The sequence below is a fragment of the Bombus terrestris genome, chromosome 9 (genome assembly GCF_910591885.1).
Source record: "Bombus terrestris chromosome 9, iyBomTerr1.2, whole genome shotgun sequence".
NCBI lineage: Eukaryota > Metazoa > Arthropoda > Insecta > Hymenoptera > Apidae > Bombus > Bombus terrestris.
In genome coordinates, this window is record NC_063277.1 from 15,077,333 (window position 1) to 15,099,681 (window position 22,349).

General features: G+C 32.1%; 1 protein-coding gene across 7 annotated transcripts; it reads right to left on the minus strand.

The window, feature by feature from the left end:
- Nucleotides 1–64: 64 nt before the first annotated feature.
- On the minus strand, nt 65–21,893 carry LOC105666097 (reticulon-1-A). 7 transcript variants are annotated; one of them, XM_012312202.3, is made up of 7 exons: nt 21,625–21,892; nt 20,701–21,477; nt 13,381–13,416; nt 5,147–5,354; nt 4,750–4,958; nt 4,255–4,360; nt 65–3,641 (listed from the first exon to the last, which is right to left on the minus strand). In XM_012312202.3, exons 2-7 carry the CDS (start codon nt 21,449–21,451, stop codon nt 3,590–3,592), a joined length of 1,362 nt encoding a protein of 453 aa, XP_012167592.1. In that variant the 5' UTR covers nt 21,452–21,477; nt 21,625–21,892; the 3' UTR covers nt 65–3,589. The 7 variants fall into 7 exon arrangements, with proteins under 7 accessions (XP_012167592.1, XP_012167591.1, XP_012167594.1 ...); XM_012312201.3 differs by having other exon boundaries at nt 20,701–21,892; XM_012312204.3 differs by lacking the exons at nt 20,701–21,477; nt 21,625–21,892 and adding an exon at nt 17,957–18,409.
- Nucleotides 21,894–22,349: the final 456 nt, after the last annotated feature.

Consider the following 22,349-nt stretch of genomic DNA (forward strand, 5'->3'; position numbering starts at 1 on the left):
GAATATTATATTAGTTGATTTGTTCTAGATATTATGGAGGATATGAAGAAAGCAAATCGCGTAATTCAGTGTCTTATTTAATATAATTTATTTATAAATTAATCGTGCGGATGCAGATGCGATAATGAAAACGTCAATAAGCGATACGCGTATTACAATTTGCATTCTGATAAAGATTCTTCTTCCGTCTCTGTCTATTTTTCTCGCATTTCTTTCCCATCGTAGTCGTCTCATTTGCGGACGTTATATTTTGAAGTAAAGATTAACGGTGGTACCTATTATCGAATTTCATCGAGACTCTGTCAAATCGTATCATCGTAAGGAATCATGCGAATGAACCTTTAATGCTTCACGATACATCGATCAACGATGCTACACGATGAAAAAAATTTGGATGAAATTTCCAGGTACCAGCGTCGATTTCCTTGGAACGATATTATAATAAAAATTCGCAATTCAGCCAACAATTTTCAATCGTAATGTTTAACTATATAATTACACTTAATAATGTGATAGCGATAATTGTATTGCTCGAAGAAAGAAATCTTCGAAAACGCCGAAGAAAAAACAGACGGCGCTACTTCTTTAAATCTCACATACTCACATACACACGCGCTCGTTCATCATTCTCACATGTGTGTGTTTTTCAAGAATTATTAATGAGCGATGACACAGAAATCGAGTGATATGCGGACCCACTAACGATTACTAAAAAAATCGCTTTTTAAATTGTCTCTTGGTTAAAATCATATTACTGTAAAAAGAGTCACCTTTTATAATGTCTTGCTATTGCAATAATATTGCAATGATTTTAACAGTATTCAATCATCAAATACAAAAATAACCTCATTGAAAAAACTGATTGTTTATCAGTATTGTAAAAATAATTGAAAGATCATGATCGAAAAAGACGCATATTAACTACTATCTGTGTTGATAAAATAGAATATTATAGCAACAAAAATTTCCAATTGACCATTAATTGAAAACCATGAAACTATTGATTATAAAACGATAATGTATATTGTTGTATAAAGGCAAATTAATTACCAATTAACAATATAATTTACTAAAACAAACTGTTTTCTTAACAGCTCGTGGTAAAATAATAAAAGTAATAAAAGTTTTATTTTTTAAAGAATAAATTTTCAAATATAATACAAATTATAATTGATCCTTCGTACAACGTAATTGAAAAGAACTGGTAAATTTTTACATGTAAACTTCATAGAAACTCGAAATCTTATATATATTAAAAATCAATAGATTTTTAATTAAATAGTACCCATACATTATTTATAGTGTCATTTAAGAAACTAAATCAAGATATGCAACATTCGTAACACCATCAACAACGAATAACTTTCTAATTTATCTTTCTTTATTATCTCAGTCTATTTGTCCCTCTTTTTTACATCCACTCATACATATGTAACGCATTCTTCCCCTGTATAAAAAAATGACTTTTTAAAGGCAATTAATTATATATAAAGTAGAAGTTTTTAAATTATTTTCTCAAGGTCATATTTGACTGTTACTATTAACAATTATCCTTTCCTTCGTTTATTTTTTAATCGAAACATTTAACAGTAGCAAAAAGAGCGAGAGGCTTTTGCTAAAACAATTGATAAAATTTCAAGATCTGTATTTACAATTATATAAACCTTATTTCTTGATGTATTAACTTATACTGATGCAATGTATTTGTAAATATGCGTATATATTGTAAGATATAAGTTGTAACGTGTTTTATACGCAGCTTAAAGAACATATTATAAACAACATAAATAAATCATTTTTGAAAATACCGGTTGAGCTGAAAACGGGAATAGTCGTCAATATGTTTTATTAAAGAAACAAAATTAAAAACAGAAAAGTAGAATGTATATTTACATGCTTCTAAAAGCAAGTACGAATATTATGTTACAAATAAAAATCCAGGAAACTGATTTAAAGTCGCATACTGAAAAAAGTAGTAGAAATCTTAGAAGACTTTGTTTAAAATAAATATTAAAATGGATTTTAGATCAGTTTCTCATAACGAAATTATCTAGATCGTTGAAGATAAACAAAATTTATTGAAAACAAAAAGATTTTCCATATATCTTTAAGACACCTATATTATTTCATTCTTAACATTTGAATATATTCATGTAATATTAGTATCGTACGTTCCAATGCGTGCATTTATTATGTGATGTTAAAGAATAAAACAGCATTACATAAAGTTCTTATTATAAAATTCAAGTTTGTAAACAGTATTCGTTTGAATTTATTGTAAGACTACTAAAAATGAGAGACAGACCAATATTTTATTACAAAACAAACTATCAATTTCAGCCATCTTGACGAATATGCAATCAGAAAAAGAAAAAAGGTGAAAAGTACAAATTTCAAACGCTAATGGCTAAAAGAAGAAAAAGGAAAACACCCCTCTCGCCATCTTTGTGCCAAAGATATCTCTGAATAACTTCTATTATGAAATTAAAAAAATTTTTTCTAAGAACTAAATGATTAATCATGATTGATCTCAATGGGACCGCATATCATTCTATTTAAAGAAGAAAGATCAGTTTGGACTGATGTGGGAGAGTGCGAGGAAAAAAACAAAAAAAAGGAAGAAAAACCGGGAACCCCCTAAGAGACACACGCATTGCACCGTTCATGGTTTTTGCATAGAGTACACCAAAGGGCTCTATTCGCCTCTCGCGTTGCAACAAATTAACATAATCGCTAAATGTTACTTCTTTCCATTTATTTCGATTAACAGGGACAGCTTGTATAGATCGAGAAAAGGAAAACTCGCATTACGACATCGTCGGACATTGAAATCCAGCTGCCGATCCCCAAAATATTGAGAAAAGGCATTCTTTTCCTTATTACCTTGTAATCTTTTCTCGCTGTTCTTTTTTCCAAAGCAGTGTTTCCTTCATTGCGATTTTTCACATTTCCAACTCTTTGTTCTTCTGGAAATACCCATCCTAATTTTATTTTTTCTTCTTCATTTTTTTACATATACATATATTTTCAATAATCTTCCATTACAATTTCTTTGCAAGCCATGCTCTATTGTAGCTACTCTTTTACGATTTTTTATTTTTTCATACATAGGAATTTCAGAATTTAAAAAAATTATCCAGTTACTTTAAATCTTACAATGCTAAGAACTTGATTTTTCTGTATCTTTCGTTTTCGTGGTATATTATTTATAATATATATATATATATATATATAATATAATATAATATATATGTATTATATATATATATGTATATATATATATGTATATATTTATGTCTTCATTGTGCTCTTCTTTTTGACGCTGTTGTTACATTTCATCTTTTCTCCGTTGTTTAGTTTCTTCGAGTACTCTGCAAATTTTGCTAAATATTTCCCTTTCACCATTCTTCGTTCGATCTTCATATGTTTTGTTCTCTATTTTCTTTTTTAATTTCATTTTGTTCTTCTGCATTATCGTTTCGGTTCTCTTACGTGACCACTCTGTATTTCGTTCTTGCATGGATTCCGCAATTGTCCGACAAATTCGCTTAAGCTTCTTTTGCCCCCGCGTGATGATATATTCTCACATTTATTCTTCCTTCTTTGGCTCTTTCTTGCCAAACGGTATCGCAGCTTTCACTCTGAAACGACAATTGAAATATAGATGTTTTTACAAAAATTTGAATTTATATTTGTATGAAAAATACCATTTTTTATTTTATTTTTTAAATGAAAATTGATATGCATCTTCTAATTTAGCAATATGAATATATTTATACAAATTATATATGTAAATGTATAGTACGTAAGAGAACAGAACTATTCCCATTTCCCTTTACACAGAAAACCAGTTCAAAATATCATTTTAATGAGTCCTGCACCGTGATGGACATCTACTATCAAAACGATAAGTGCCAGTTAGTAGTCGGGGGACCATTAGTGGCATTTTCACTCTATATTTGTCACGAAGCAACGTTAATATTTTATGCAACAAATGCCTGATTACAGGGGGAACATATGCTACTTTCAAAATATAATCTATTCGCAATTTAATACATGATCAGGCGATATTTTACTTTATTTACAATTATAGGAAAATACTTCTAAGAAAATATTGTTGTAATTAAATTATTTTATCCAGTGTTGAAATCAGATAATACGGGATAATACAGAATTATCTGAGAAAAAAAAGTCTGTTTTTTTTATTTTAAAACGCGTGAAATACTGAAGATTATTTGATGAATTGTAACTTACTTAGTAGTGAGATCGTTAATTTTGCTTTGTACCAGTGCTAGATTCTGGTCAATTTGTGCCTTATTTGTCTCATAGACCTTCGGCAGTGTGAATAAGGCAACCACTCCTAAGAAAAGATCAATTGAATTGGTTATAGAATGCGCTAGATTTTTCAAAATTTATGCTTATATCGAACAATCACATAGTCTAGATAATATTAAGAGGGCTCTAACATTGCTCAACGAGAACAATGACCTCATTATAAATTTCAGTGAGGGTGCGGACATGCCGTTAAACTGCAAATTTAGTCTCTTGACGCTGAATATTTCGTTAAGACGTCAGTTCTATTAATATTTCTAGATAAGTATACGTACAACTATTTCCTGACTGTAGAGACAGAGGAAAACTAAGAATGTCTTGATTGAACATATTTTCATAACATTTGATAAATCACATACTTAGTATGACTTGTATTAAAACATAAAACGGAACATTTAAGAAATTTACAAAATTTACCAATTATGACTAGAGTCATGCCATTGAACCAAGAACCGACGTAGGTGAGACACCAAAGAAGGACACCAAATTTTAAAGAGTCGACGAAATCCTCGACAAGGAAGAGCCTACGAAGTTCACTGACCGCTGCGTTTAAGTGTGCAACAGCCACGTCTGCCACTTCGTGCACCTTCTCCGCGGGCAATGTTAAATCCATTTCCAAAATGTTCCTAAAATTATAAGTAACTTGTCAATATGTTATTGCTTAGATTTTAATCTTTTTCACAAATTTTTCTGAAATTGCTTAATCTTCAAAAAGTTTCATATTTCTGGCGTTTTAAGGCAAATGAAAAATTCTTTCTTTAGGGTAAGAAATTTCATTTTTATCGACTTTTATCTATGAAACCAGGATACTTACTGGAAAGGATGCCCATCGGAAGTTTTCTGAATAGCTTGAAGAACGGTGTTGTGAATCCTAAAGGCAACGGTGCCTGTGAGGATAAGAAGTGACAAATAAGCAAGAACACTTATCAAGCTGAAGTAGGCCAGCGAGAGGAGCACGCCGAGTATGCACCCGAACACGGGGCCTGATTTCTTTGGATCGCGCCAATAAATTAAAGCTGCCACTAAAACGAAACAAAAAATACACCGTTATTAGAATCTTCAAATTCGCAATTATTATACTTTCATTATGTAATCTATTGCAATACCCAGTGCTTTCACATTCCTATTAATTCACAAATATACGTAATAATAAAAAAAAACATCATGTTTTGATATCCAGGAAATATGCAATAAGAATAGTATACAGAACTACACATACAGTAACATATACATGGAGACCATTTTCATATAACATATACAGGTTGACCATTTTCTTAAAATCACAAATTCCACGTTCAGATATCATCTTTTTTTTCTACATAAAATCTTCGAATGTTGAGACAAGTTCAATATAGGTATTATCCAAAACTGATCAAAATCATAACAGAAACATTATTAATATTATACCATTTATTAAAATTCTCAAGCTTACATTCAATACAGACCAAGTAAAATCCATCCATCTCAATATTTTCGTACGAACACGTGCTCCTGAACCATATGTTAACAAATCCTGTCGAAGATCGATTTTTTCCTAGAGAAAAGACAAAGACTCACCGGTACCTCTGTCGGGAAGCTCCTCAATGGCTGTTCTTAAATTGTTTTTTCGTACCATTTTCGACGAACGAGCAGAGGATATGGTATAAAAGAAGTCGAAAGCGAGGAAAGCTGAGCAAGAACTGCCACCTCTCTCCGCGGCTTCGTTTACACATGGAGCTCTCTATATGCCTCGTGATGTTACAAAGATACGTATGCATGAGGAGTAGGAGAGGGAAACAGATACTAGCGAGTTAGAATGGGAGGAAAACGAGGAAAGGGAACCGGTAGAGTAATCGTAAATAAATAGTCACTGTAATCGTAATAGTCACTGAAGTGGAAGGTGGGCAAGGAAATGTAAATCGTTAGAAGAGTACTTCATTAATCACGATTGATGTACGAGTAATGGCTGTAACTTTTACCTTGCTTTAATAAACTACTTTGACATTATCAAACTTCCTTAAAAATCGTGAGAATATTTTTGTTATCATTTGTTACATCTTTTCCTTAAACGGATCGTTCTGATATTTCGTTCTTTTTATCTTGGTGTTATTTTAATGACATTTATATTTAATCTGATAGCTTTATAAATAAATTTTTTTGTAGTGGTACTTTCATTATATTACGCAATTGTTCGAGCTGTATCTAGAATTATAGAACTGTGTTTAATTAAATCACTAAGTTGTGAAACTGTCACAAAAGTTATTTTTATAAATGCGTTTAATTTTCATTCGACTGTAAGTCAGGATATGGATCAGTTTTCATGTTATGAAGCTCTCAATAGAGTACTCAATGGTATTATTTTGGTATCATGTTTTGCGATCATGAGAAGTATCTTACATTGCTTTCCTCTTACCGTCTTCCTTGAGTCCTAATATACATATTTTGTATCTATTTGCGCTTCTGATTGCATTAACAATAAAACTTAACGTACATTATAGATTTACAATTTTCTAGAGTTAATACATTTTAGACAAACGATGAATAATGAAATAATTAAACATACGAGGAATCATGATTAATGACAAGAACCGATTGTCAACAGCCTTGAAGGTACCCTAATAATAGAGACCTAGTGAATTCTTGAATTTTGCCATCGGCTTTGTCTCTAATCCAAAAAGGACGGTCTATTAAACGATTTCCAAGGCCTCTTCAACGTCGTGTAATTCTGCCAAATGAATTTATGTCATCTGTTCCAATTCCTGATCGAACAAGTTCTATTTCGTTGAAAATCCAATCCTCTTCAATCTAAAATTCACCAGCAATTTGAAGATTTAATCTTGTACTTTTAAAGCATTTGAAAGCTTTTAAAAGTGTCTTTGCTGTCATAGAATTTTTAAAGATCAACAATATCAAGAGTGATTAGTCGCAATAGATATGCAGAAGAATGCGAAAATAAGCGAATATCATGGTATTTTATCGTTTCTTTTGTAAATTTGATGCCTCCACGGCGACCGGTTGTAAAGGAACTATAACGGATGTGTAATATGTCAACCAGAAGACTCTGTATGGAAATCTATATGATATAATATGCCGTGGAAATATGCGTGCAAGCTCAGCCCGTCGTGTAACTGAGCATGAGCAGAATTGAATATTATATTCTGATCGTTTACTGCATTATAATCAAGCTGCTGCTTTAGTCAATTGGCATCAGTTTCTATTCGACATTTAGCAGGATAGGTATGCTAAAATACTTAGGAAATGTTTACAACGATGATATTCGAGGGACAATATTTTTCAAAATTGTAAAGAACTGTGAAAATTTGAATTCTCTGTAAATTTAATTCTCTAGAATAATCCTCTCCCATACTAAAATATGTATTGAATACTTAAAGGGCAATATTCTTTAAAATTGTAAAATATTCATATAGAAATTCTAGATATTATTATTTTAAAAGTGTTAAAAATATAGGCAAACGCATATTTTGAAATGTAATTCTCTAAATTAATCCCCCTTCATACTGAAACATCTATTAAATATTTCGAATATAATTTAAAACGTAGTCTGTGTCTTTTTCATTTCCACTAATAGTACATATTTTGCCCTAATTGATTCTCGGGCGCATATATTAAAAATATCAAACTATAGAAAATCTTCGAATATCCTCTTCATGTTCTTTATCGAACAGTTCCTGTACGACCGATTCTAGAGGCTGCAACAATAAGATATTAACATTCATATAATTGTTTGCGTGATCCAGACGTATCGAACTCTTAAAGAGGTTCAATCAGAGTCGGAGTTGGGACAAATCCAGACGTGGACAGAATTTAATAGAGCGAGAAAGATAGAGATACGTCGTGCATAAGTATCACGTATCGAAGGAAAAGAGGGGAACGTTCGGGCGCGGTTTGGCGGTAGAAAATCAATAAGATGTCTCTGGTAGTGCGATGCCCGGCGTCGCAGTGTCGGCCGTTGCCTCGACGTCCCTTACTATCCCCAGAAATATACCTTCCAACGGATATTTTACCCTCCACGAATTCACCCTTCATTTGCTTCTTTCCCCCCATAGGAAATTATACACCATATACCTGACTCAGAATTACCATCCCTCTTTTCCTGCTATCATATTCGTGTTGTACACGCGAAGGTTTCTTAAATTACATATAAAACTCGTCAATCCAGGAAAGTATTTCTGACGTAAAATTTTATTAAAGTAAGAAGAAAATATTTTTTACTATAATATGTGATGATTTGTGAGTTTCACTCTCGCAAGAAAATGAAGTCATTTTCTGCTGTATTATTGACTGACGTTAGAAAAATGAGAATCTCAGTTTTTTCCTATTTCCTATTCTTAAGATTTTGATACGCGAAGAAGAATATTATCCAGAGTATCGTGAAACGATTTGAGATATTTTTTAAACGGTTTCGTATTCATCTTCCAGCGGAACTGTCGCAATGCGACAGTGGCTTCAGGCAGGATAAGTTTCACGAGACGGTATCGATTTTCTCGATGAGATTTGACAAAGAATTCGATTCTTTTGGCTGCTTTGGATCGCGTCCAAGCGCTAAAAGTAACAGTGTTTCAAAGCAAACAGTGCAATGCTCTGTTCTTTAAAAGTACTCAAAAAGAATTATTAACAAAAGGTTCTCATAACAGCTACGCTGTTCTTTCTCCAATATTTCGTCGAAATATCTTCAAATAAATATATCAATTATACTAGCCCTCTGAAAGGTTCGCTTCATTCAATAATCTAATTCAGATATTCTCTCCAGACTATTTGATTCAGCTTTTAAATAATTTAATCCTTCACTAGAAGTCTAACTCTTACAATTAGTACCAATTCAATCCTTAAACAATCGAAAAATTCGTGGTCCTGATATCTTTGCTGAATTTCTAGTTTGATCCAAGGAACTCCGATTACCGGTATTATCAAAAGCTTTCGCTTTCGATCGACTTCAAACAATAAAATTCCTAGTTTTCTGATTGCAAATCAATCAATCAATCAATATCTAACCAACCAAACAATTACTGCCTCCTATTCCTCAAATTCTTCGAAATTTCGATTTGTCATAGTTGAACCCTAAGATTTCAGTCCTGTTTTCAGTGGATCGCAAAAATCATTAACATTTCCAAAAAACCCCACCCCGGATCTCTGATGTAACCACGCCTGCGCAGTTTCTTTCTCAAACTGGCAACCTATCAACCTCCTCGCTGTATATACCTGCATCTCTATCAATTCAGATTCAAACAACCCTTTGTGACACTCTTACTCACGTTCCTCCCTCGTGATTGCCATGTTTCCCTCCCTTGTCTCCGCTTCTTCCTCCCTCCTCTAGAGCTCGAGGGACACCTCGAAGAGAGAAGACACCGGCGGCGAGAGGATAAACGGATCGTACACGGCGATGAAGAAAACCTTCCTAGGAAAATCAACGTAGAAACGCGGCACACACTCCGCGGTAGAGATAGACTGCGGGCTCGCCGAGCGAAAAGCAAGAGTTCCCTTCGAGATTTCTGGCAGAACACCAACAGCCTCAAACCCGGCCGGATACTATATTTAAACCCGGCTACGGCCGCCAATCGTCTCCGGCTTTTTTGGATTCTAACCGCGACACGAATCTGTCCGACTGCATCGAAATTTCAATGAACGGGAACAAAAGGGACAAGATTCCTTTGTAAAAATGTAAAGGGCTCGTTTAAATGGTTTACAAAGCGACTGAAACACGGATCTTGCGTGTATAGGGTGAATATGTTGAACTAGGGGGATATCTGAGGAGATACGAGACAATATCAGTTGCTTGACCCAGACCTGAATTGGAAATACGATGAACAATGTCTTGGTTGGTGATTGAAAAGGGTGTTGTTTTGTTCCGAATAGATTAGAAGTGATACATTGGTTGTATGTTTAGACATATGTTTTTGAATGCTCGATGTTTGATTGTTTTCATTTGAGGAAACTTCCTGAATGAGTACTTTTTTTTATATACTAAACATACCGTAACATACAGGATGTCCCACTTTTTTCCCCGATAAAATGCGACAGCTTAACCTATAGGCAAAACTAAGAAAAGGATGTTATATAAAGTTTGTGAGTAAACACTTTGTTACAGAGTTATAAACAAATATCGTATGCATGAAACAGGTAACAACGCATTTTCTATTCCAGCACAGAAAAGTCAATCGTATTATTTTGTCAGCGTAATTACATATTTTTTTATTGTGCAGTAACAATTCCGTGTTGTTAAAATAGTTGTAGAATATAATAATAATAAAAAATAACTATCCTTACTGTATTTAATAGTTCAGTACTAACGGCTAGAAAAAATATTAGAATAAGCAAGGATATTAGAGCATCATAAAAAGCAGGTAACTACGCAAATCAGATAAACACAGTTGATATTCTGTTTGCTATAATAGAAAATGTTTTGTTACCTGTTTCATGCATACGATATTTGTTTATAACTCTGTAACAAAATATTTATTGACGAACTTTATATAACACTTTTTACCTTATTTTTTCCTATAGATTAAGTCCTCGCAGTTTGTAGAGAAACAGCCTGTATAATACATATTATAATAGATAGGTATAATACATATTATACAGCTATGTGAATAATCTCTAAATTATTTTGTACATTTTCAATTGAGGATTGAAAAAGAAAAACTGAAATTTAACGAAAATTAACAAAGTGTCGAGAATTAATATAGAAAATTTTGGGACAACATTCATCGGGTCTATCTAGTCTACTCAGATCACCTAGACCTAACATTGTCAAGTAACATTTGTGAATGACGCGATAGATAATTGGCAAGATCCTCTATTTCTCACGCGAGTTATCCAACGCAAAATTTTCCAAGTCGCAAATCAAGACACAATAGTAACACAATCAACTGTTGCTAGTAGCTTTATCCACAGTCGTTAAGGAAGTTAGCTGATCGCAACATAGAACTCAAGATTCGAGAAGCGGATCCAAACTGTCAGAGCAACATATTGTGCAATTACTAGATTGCAATCGACACTCTACGTGCTAGATTGAATTATCATGACGAAACACACAAACGATTGACGTCAGAGGAGTCTACAAAAATTCATAGCCAGGTCATCGAACCTCAGAGGATTAATATCGTTCCAATATCATCCTAAATGCAAGCATCCAACAATAGTCACAACTCAGACTTCTTTGGTATGTACTCTTCACGAGGTACTTGACCCATACACACATACATAGATTGCTCTTGCCTGTGTAGTCTTCAAAGGGAAAATCAATACCACTGACACTCGAGGGAACAAAGGAACCAGATTCTAAGTACTATCCTCGTATATCTATAGGGCCACTGATGGAGTCGATTTTTCTGAAATTACAACAAGAACTATGTCAATAATCACGTGCCATTTTGTGCTAATATCTTGAAGCAAAGATATGTTACCTATTATTAAATATAGTATAGTAAAAAGTAGTAATAGTTGATAATTCGTTAAAATATTTCTTTCAGTACTTTTTCTTTAGTCCGTTTATATATTTAATTGGTAAATGTTTATACATTCATGAGAAATGTAAATTTGTATAAATATTCGCAGTCGAACTATTACGAACAATACATTCCAATGAGAAGTCATATTTATGTATAGATTTTCAAAGATTTGTCGAGGTTAATTAATTTCTTATTAATTCAAGAGAGATTTAATAACAAATTTTGCGAATGTGTGAAATTCCGTCCGTCATTTTTATCAAAACAGAGATTAGATACAAAGGTCATATAATGACCCCAAGCTTTCGAATGATAGTATATTATATTTAAAGTTGCTCATAGAGATATATTGGAGTACAAAGAAACAAGAATCGTTAATGTCTTTAGAAGGAAGTTCGATAAAAGTAAGCTATTGTACGATCAAAGTGGTGTCTTGATAACTCTCCTTGTACTTTGAATACTTATCATCAGACTTTGCAACGAAAATAACGTTTCACAAGTTGGCGACATGAATGACGTAGTGAATGTACAACTTTACCCATGAAATAACGATTTCCGAGAGTCTTGCTGCGTCTGCATTTTCATTGTCTGATGAAAATGATTTATATGGTACAATTCTCTTGTATTCTTGTTTCCGTTGAATATATTGGAGTTATAGTGTTAAATTATTGGTCAACAACGAATTACACGTACGGAATAATACATATAAGAAAGAAAACACGATGCTAAAGTGTTTAGATAAAAAATATGCAATCTCGTAGAGGGAATTATACAGCCAGTACAAAGGTCTTTCGTTCATATAGTATACATAGATATAAGTAATTGTTGCAAGCTGTTTATTGTTCGATTTACCATTGAAAATTCTGCGATCTTTCATATTTTAGCAAATTCGATGACAAATAAAATCTTTGCCTTAAAAGTGCATGAATTATAGTAATTATAATTCACTTAACAATGAACTTGTCTCAACGTGGCTTTACATCAAATTTCGGATAATTTCTCTGTATAAAAGTTATCTTAATCCTACTACGGTCTTTGAATTTGTAGGTATATTTCTCATTTCAATGCCACTCTTGTTTCAGCAAATAAGAGCACAAAACAGGGACATTCTTGACGATAAAAAGGCATTGGACTGGTCGGCTTCATTATCAAAATCGAAAATGACACCAAAAGATACAGCAGGATTAAAGAATACAAAAAGTAGGATATCATTTTTACTAAAAATGCTTTCTATCGAAACATTTATCAATTGTCCAGTTTCATTACATCAAAAATTGAACTGGATATAATCGACACGAAAACGATACCTTTTTTTCATTAAAGCTGTATTTTATATTTATTATACTTATTTATAGAAATACTTCTATAAACTCCAAGTGGGTCATCTTATATACAATAAATAAATCACAGATAGCGTTCTCTCTCGCCCCCTCCCCTTTTTTTTGTCTTACGTCTACTCTATATATGTATTAGAAGCATAAAACACAAGTACATATTTTAAAAAAAGGAAAAAATTTGACAAAATATATAACGATTACATAAATATACTACTCAACACATAGAAGCGAACGAATGGACATCGACATCGAGTTTGGCGTCTTACCTTTTGGATTCAGTCTATCAGGATTAAACCATGCGTCTGTAAAGAACAGAATCGAATTATGTTAGTTTACGTGATCGTTATAGTTCTATATAATTACTTTATGATGATCTGTGAGAAATGGACGAATGACAACAACAATAAAAAAAATATTCTCAATGCTGTATAATAATAATAAAGGTAGCGATGACATTTCTTTATAATGAACACTTTATCGCTATAATATTGGGTTGGCAGCTAAGTGATTGCGGATTTTATCATTAGGTGGTAATGACAATACTACGAAATTAGTCTTATCAGTAATAGTATTTTCTAAAAGTGATTCTATTAGATTTCGACATAAACTGGTATCGTGGGTTGTAGGTGACTGCGATTTGAGCTACATTTTCTGAGTTAAATTACTTAATGATAAACACCGTTAATAGTATTTATCACGTAAAAAATAGAATATAAACTAAAATAGGTTACTCCAAAATTAATCTTTTTAAACGTATTAATTAGTTAAATGGTGAGTGTATTTGTATGTTGTAAAACTGGTCTTATATTTTAGTGAACTATGTCTTCCTTACAGAAATATCGTTTCTATTGTACATAATAAATAAAAAATATTGTCCAAAGCTTATGAACAATTCTATTCTAAAAAGATTAATCAGCCTAATTCAAACAGTTATCATCTGTTGTACAACGAAACGATATCAATCGAGAGTTAAATAATTCTCATCAATTTAATGAAAAATGTTATAAAAAAAGAAATTCGATAAATACGCGTATTTTATATCAATGATAAGTAAAAATATTTACATCGTTATCCAATATGCAACATAAAAGCCGCAAAACCGCATGGTGGTATTCAATCTAGACTCATTCAAGAACAGTTGTACGTGTTCACTCATTGTCGGTATCATTAGCATAAAATCAAACTCTCGTTCATTTTAATTTCCTAATGCTTTGTTGATTTCCTAACTACTATGTAATTTTTTCTCTCACAGTCGGTGATTTAACCCATCCCGTTAGTCAAATGTAACAATAAGAATTATTGATCGCACAATTGCTCGTTGCATAACGGAGATGCGTATTATTATTATTATTATTATTTAGTAAATTATTCTCTTAAAGATCTATCAACATTTTTAATTTGTCATCTGAAAAAATTAAATTGGATTTTTTCTTCAAAGAAATTAGTACATATACATATATAAAAATATCAAAATTAGTTATAAAAATTTTCCTATAATTTTTTAGAATAATATATCAAAAGATTTCAGGAGTGGCAGTTAAATAGCACCTAATCGATTGGCAGCATTCATTGTCAGTGTAATTAGCACACTACACAGTGTTGCGCAATCATTGGCCTCGACTCTATCTCGATATCTACGTACTTCGACCAGATGACTTGTTTTAAAATTTGCACATGTAATATCTAATCCCTGGTAAATGATACAGTGAATTTGTCTAAATAAAATATTTCTTACCTTTTATAGCTTTGTAATAAAAAATTAAAACGGTATACCACTAGCGCAAATCTCATAGATCTAGAAAACAAGATAAAGAAATAACAAAGGAAGGAACAATTTTTTATTCCTCTATAATTTAAGACTAATTTATTTTAATTCTGTTTATTTCATTCACTATTTGTATTTATTACTCATCATTGATCTATTTTATTTTAGAACACAAGGAAAAAGTCAACAGACCCTCTGAATTTTAGAGTTTGTTACGAGAGAATTTCTAATGAAAAGTCCTCTTTCAAAACCGTTATGAAAAAAATGAACAAGGCTGTTATTATTAATTTCACTGTAATTTACATAAAAATAGAAAGTAGTTATTTTATGCCTATTCATATTTGTTTTTCGAATTAGAGATCCAACAAACGAATTCTTCGCGTATCAACGCGATTTTCGATAAGCGAATACATAAATCAGATTTGTTAGAGTAAATGTCCATTCCTTAATCTCATAACTGTTATCAAAAACATTTCTAAAGACATGGAATATCTTGTGTTATATATACGTAACGTTACTTCGAGTTATATATATGCTTATCTTATGTAACTTGTGCTTTCAATTTATGTAATCATGATCGTGGATTGATTCCGTGTAATTAGGGATAATTGCTGAGCTGTTATATTTATTGATCACACCTGATGAAAAGTGATTTCTTTTTTAAAGAATAGACTCTTGAAGATAGACACACGTACAAACACAATGGCTACTTAAATTTTGAAGCAACATGAATTATCCCTAATTTCCACAATGTCAATTCAATTATACTTCCCGAGCGCCGATACTATTTTTGCATCTAACTACGACGATTATTGCTAATCAAATATGCAAACTTCAATTCATATGATAACATAAAAAGATTCCATAATAATTTTGTGATAAGATATCGAACACTTGAAAATCTCCAATTATTTTTTTATATTGTAACTGTGCCCATCCGTCAATTATAAAATAGTAAATAAAAGATATCTCTTAAGTATCTCTTAGAAATATATCATTTTATATATATCTTTTTTATATATGTATATGTCATATATGAATGAAAATAAAAATTCGATCGATGTCCTTTTTTTATATTTTATTATCAAAAATTGCTATTTACAATATAAAGTGTGCAATATATTTATAAAAACTGATAGTCGACGATCAATAACCCACTTACAAATCGCGTTTCCACTGCGCATGTCAGACAGTCGATGCACCCGGAGCTATATAATTATTTAGTTTTTCACTTTTCTCTTTTTCGCGCTTTCTCTTTGTTTTTATATTTGATAACGCATACGACGTGATATCTGAATGGCTTACACGATAAACAACAAGTTTCCTGTGATAAATACGGCTTTATCTCAGTATTAAAATTAGAGGACTTTGTCCTTTTTTATTATTTATTCCTCTATTGAGTATTTATCTTAAAAGAAATACAATTAGCAAAAAAATCATTATCTGATTAAAGTTGAGTTAAAAAAGAATTTTTTAATAAAAAGATTGTAATAAGATAGAAGACAAAGGAATTGTGCTGATTTTTTTGTACAAAGAAAGAAACAAATATTTGTTGGGAAATAAATGCATGATAATTTCTATAAGTTATTTTTGTAATTAATTAAGTTTCTAAGATCTCGAGAAAATTGCAACAATTGAAAATAGTAATAAACTAGATCGTACTAAATACATATTTATATTGGAAAGCACAACGTGAATTTATGTTGGAAAGCACGACGTGAATTTAGGATAAAAAAATATTTCAATCTATGCATAAATATCAAACAATACTTATGTGTGTTTCACTAATGAAAAACAGGTTATTAATAAATGATGGTGTAATTTCTGCAGCAATCAATATTTTCATAAAAAGAACAAAGAACCTTAACCATGTATCATAAATGTATCAATACATGTTCTCTTTAAAGAACATTAGGATCGCTTTGGCATTGTTTTCTCATGAAACCCTATAACCCATTGGTAAGCATTGTGGCCTTGAAAATTTATTACCTCCATTATCTCTCTAATATTTATCTCTAATAACCATACATAATATTGTATTTAAAAAAAAAAAAACATCACTTTAATACTTGCTTCAAAACAATAAATGAAATTTCAATATCTTAACAGTTTCAGTAAAAAATCTCCTTCATCTAATATACAAGTATTTAATCGCATTGCATAACGATGTCTATAATATTATATTATATTATAATTCTTTAACAGAATATTAAATAATATTAAATAAACGCAATTTTATATTTTCTTTATCCCTGTCATATACGTCCATTTTACATAGTGTAGACGTAAAATAATTTATCAATTACATCATAAAGCTACTGTAACTAATACGCGCCCTACTGATGATAAATTGCACCTCGTTTTCGACGTCAAACCACTAAGCTACCTGTTTCATATTATAGTATGAGCCAAGATGAAACGAGGCTATAGCGTATAATCTGTTAGGAATTAAAATGAACATATTTCTTTATCAAAACAAGCAAATTAAGAAAGATAATGGCAAAAAAAGTTCTGAGAGGTTCGTACGAAAAAATTCTAAACCTTTGGACATTCCAGAAGCACGTCATAATAACACATAATATACATTATATGAGTTTTGTTATACGTATGCAATTATTTTTTCAAAACATTTTCAAGCAATACGTGATATATATCTGCACGACACGATTGTTTATATTAGAACAATAAAAATGAAAGATATGTGCAGTACACTACAGCACCAGGTCAAAGTGATCTGGGTTCGGTATCTAGAAACAGTTACAGGAACAATCCATTTTATAAAGTATATCAAAATTAAATTTATACTACACATTACAATCGCTCTTTCTCAAATAAAACAGCGTTAATCATAAGATGTCACTATTTTTTATTGTGCGAAACCCTAGAAATGCAATACATATTTGATCTTAAAATGAGCTGCGGCTATAAGGCCAGCCATACCACTTCATCATCCATACCACTTCTCGGTGGTTTAATTTATGATCTCGCTATATATCTTGACTCATATTATACTTTGAATATGTTGTTATATCTCCTAGTCGACGTCAAATGAGAAAAAAATGGAAAAATTAACATACATGGATGAAGAATATTCCAGAAGCAAGAATTGCCATTGGCGATGCATGATTCTTTGCAAACCACATCGGAATCTTCTTTCTCTTTCTCAGGAGACATAGGGCATGCCGGTTCCATTCTCATTATTCCCTAACCTTGTGTCTCAGTCGAACCAAGGACGACTCGCATTCGAACACTACCCCAACAACCCGCTCTGATAGTCGCAACGACGCACTTTCTGCTACTAGCTCCTTACTTTCCCCGTTTCTTTTACCCTTTTATTCTTTTTTCACTGACTCTACTCGCTTGTTCGCATTCGAATGACTCGTTCCGACTTATTCTATATGCCTTTGATACACGAAATGATTTTGAACAAATCTATCAGGGGAAAAATAATAGTTCGTGTAATATTGATGTTGCGATTCCCTAACGACACACTATGCTTTGAGGCGAGAACAGGACTGACGAGTATTATCGACCCGTGGACAGTTCCAGATATCCCCACCACCTCGACGCGCCATTGCTAGGTGTATAGGGAGGCGATAAGGCTTCGGGTATGGTTGGGATGAAGTATAACTAGTTACTTTTGTTGATAAGAGATGGCGCCTTCAACACCGGAGGGGTCTAGTGAGTTTCAGTGGAAAACATTAGATGACGCGGAATTCAAAATATAAATAGGCAATTCATTCGAGTAGAAACAGGTGTATCTACTAAAACAAATTATTGCGTAAAAATTTGAAATTTTTAGAAATGAATAAATCAATAATTTGTGTTTGAAAGAAAGTAAAAAATAAAGAATTATTATTTGTTTACATTTCACAATTTCTTTCTAAGAACTTATAGTTCCTATTGACTACAGTAATCCTTATATTTTGAATTTGTAAAATATCTCTGGTAACTATTAGTTTATGATTAGATATAGTGTTAAAATATTATTTTGTGGCGAGTATTCTGAAACAGTTGACAAGAAAAACATGACATACTACAATAATGTACGGCGATCGGAAATAATTCATGAGTCAGGCGCCTGAAATTTTTCGTACTGAAATCATGTGTAAAAATATCTTCTTGAAGAACGAAAAAGCCGCTTCAGTTAAGAGCACGGCGCATAAAGAATGATTTTCAATTAGTACTACAATTTTATCGATATAAATTTGAACAGTTTAATATTGAATATGTCGCCTATTATATGCAAATTTTTAATTGTAAAATGCATCTTTATACAGACTATTTTCCCATGGGCTTGGCTGTTCCCATTGGTTCAATCAAAAGAGGTCGTAAGGTATCCCTGCTGCGGATCAATATGGTGAGAAGATACAGGTTACTTCGATCCAACGTAGAAACCATACACGCAAAATGAGTACATATCTCTTTTTTCATGGTGTAACCTAATATACTATACAAATACTAGTATAAATAAAAAGATATAGAAACATACTATTTCATTAAAAATATAAAACGTTTAATTCTCTCTTTTTCTAGTGACTTTTCAGTGCGACATTAGAATTGTTTCATTTTTCAAATAAAAATTAAATGTCCAGATAAAAATTATATTATTTGAAGAGCGCTATTGTTCGAAATGTTTAAGTGAAAGCAGTTGAAAATCGGTCACTCAACGAGTATCATACACTTACTCATTACATAGCTCCTTAATGGTACACACCTACATACGAATATATTTAAGAATCGATAATTTGTTACTTGGCTGTTGACATTTTATTCGAAACAAATCTATAGCACATATTATTAATAGCGAATCTATTACACTATTATTTATTTAATACGCACTTAAGCATTGTACGAGAGATTATAATCGAAAAAAAGGAAAAATGTTAATCTAATAAGTTATTCGTAATAAGATGTTAATATAGCAAGAAGAACCATGAATATGCAAACTACATAGAAATTCAACCGCGAAATCTTTGGTTACCGTTATACTAAGTACATCATATATCATAAGTAACGGTATAAAGACGCCACTATCTCGGGACACCACGATATGATTTGTATCGCATTAAAATGATAAGCGAAATACCAATTATCTAAGTTTGCCGTAAATGGTGTAATCGTACACAATAAAAGGTATTAATAATGGCTACTTCACGTAAAAGACTGACACATTCTCTCTTGTACAAAATGACGCAATACATGATTTCTTGTCTGAATTTTTACAGTGCTTTTGTGAGTAATCATTTCTTAGTATTGAATTGTTATGAAACATTTGTTTATTTTCTCGAGCATTTTATTAAACTGAGAAGACATTTAATAATTAAAAAAAAAAACTAATTATTAAAAATTCGGATTAAGATATTTCTTGCGGATTAATTTCTTATGAAGCTGATGAAAGAGTAAAGATGTCTTAAAGAGGTGTATGATGTGCTTGGAATAACTAATCACATCATTACAGCTCACAAACGCAATGACGCTGTAGCCAAGCGGAAGCATGGTTCACTTCGTGCAAAGATGCTAAATTAATTAACATTTCGTACTAATCGTTCATGCTTTCGAGACTTTGGAGGTCGTCATCTCAAGAACATTGACTATAAAATATTCTTCCTAGTAATATAAAATATCTTAATATATGATCGAAATAAAAAAAAGACTATATATAAGACCTAACAAATTTTTACTTAACCTTATTAGATGACTTATATATGTACTATTTTATTCATATCGATATATATCACATAATATCAGTCTAATTATATTACTATTTCCTTTATAAACTATCGATTTAATTATTTATTAAAAATGTAAATGTACTCACCGATTCCCATGCTACTGAAAATCTCCTTTGGAGCAATTTCCACTTCTTCTATTGGTTCTCGTCTTACTTCCTGCTTGATCGATTTGAAACTCTTTGCCGGTGATGCTTCGATTTCGGACTCAAATTCCGATTCCCCGGTTTCTGGTGCACTGATCCGTTCCTTTTTCTCTACATGCTCAACCACATACTCACTTACACTTTCTGCTTTTCTCTCTGGTTTCGAAATTAACTCCGAAACAGGTGGAGATTTTTCAATAACATTCCATGAATTATCCAATTTTTTCTCAGTAGAGGGAGGAATTTCTGGTTCGCGATCTGGAATTTTGGTTTCCTTAACTTCTTCCTTTTCTGCGATCTCTTGCCTGTCTTCTGCCTTCTTCTCATCCGCCTGTTTGGTAACCGGCTCGATTTTCATAACGTCCGATTGGTCCTCTATTTTGCCTGATAACAAGTCGAATTCCGGTTCCTTTGATCTAACCTCAAAATTACTTTCTTCAGCCGGTTTCCCTTTTTCTGACTCCAATAATAACATCGTCGCTTTTTTGGAATCTTCTGGTTCATTTAACGATTGATTCAAGGAAAAGTTGATCATATCTTGATCCATATCTAAATTATCCTTCGCACTTCTATCTACTTTCTCGGTATGAGTTTCAAGGTGGGTTGATTGCCCATCCTGGACGTGTTCGAGGTGCTCAAAATCGTCCATCGAATCGTGCTCTCTCCTGATTGGTTGCTCCTTCAACTCGGCCATATTTGCTGCACGCGAGGAGTGTTATCCTGTCATAGAATTCAACTTTTCCTTTAGGACGTTACCGATATTTCTTTGTTAATTTTCTTTGTAATATCTCTTCGCGATATTTTTCTTTTTAAACTTAAAAATTCTCAAAATTATTAACAATTAGAACAGTCTTTAAAAACTGTTACCTGCAACGATAGTGTTGACGTTTCGTTACGTTTTGATCACCTTTCTTGTTACAATCTCACGTTCCTTGAATTTTTTAAAATCGAAGACTTTAACAGCTCTTATTTCGTTATAACTATTTTACTTATTATTAAGCAATGCACAATAATTTATTCAAACATTAACAAGTAGACATTGAAAATGAAAAACTGTTTTAACGCTCACTCTTCCACGGGTGAATTCGATTCTGAAGCATGTTCTCCGGCGGAGTATCTCACGGGGTGTGCGTAGTAAGAGGGTTTCCGCCCCACCTATTCCTGTCTGCATCAGGAATGTACACACATTGGGTGACAACTTTAATAAACTCAGAGAATGTAAATTTTTGAAAATTTTATACTCGCTTATATATATCACGTATTTCATTCATTTATGGTCCTTTAAATGATTCTTGGAATAAAAATATAAAATAATGTACCTTAATAACAAATTGCAAAACTGTAGCGCTCTTTAATGCAAAATACATTACATATTGTCTGTTTTTATTAAATGTTAAGAAGATGACTTTTATGTAATAACAATCTTAAAAAGATAATATTGAGACTGGGGTCCGATAAGTACCGTCCGTTCCTGACGTAACCAATGAGAATTGATAGTTGTCCCCACCATATAGTTAGAAAGAAGGGACTGGAGGGGACTCACAGTTTAGGACAATGGATAATGAGTCACGTTGGAAGAGTACATAGACGCG

What these genes read in the sequence shown, in the direction of transcription:
- LOC105666097 (XM_012312202.3), bottom strand. Translation starts at nt 21,451, where the DNA reads ATGGCCGAGTTGAAGGAGCAACCAATCAGGAGAGAGCACGATTCGATG. An exon ending in TGATAGACTGAATCCAAAAG is followed by an intron (nt 5,355 to 13,380) that starts GTAAGACGCCAA and finishes GTTTCGTTTTAG; the next exon opens with TGGCAGCTTTAATTTATTGG. An exon ending in ATTAACGATCTCACTACTAA is followed by an intron (nt 3,642 to 4,254) that starts GTAAGTTACAAT and finishes TTGTCGTTTCAG; the next exon opens with AGTGAAAGCTGCGATACCGT.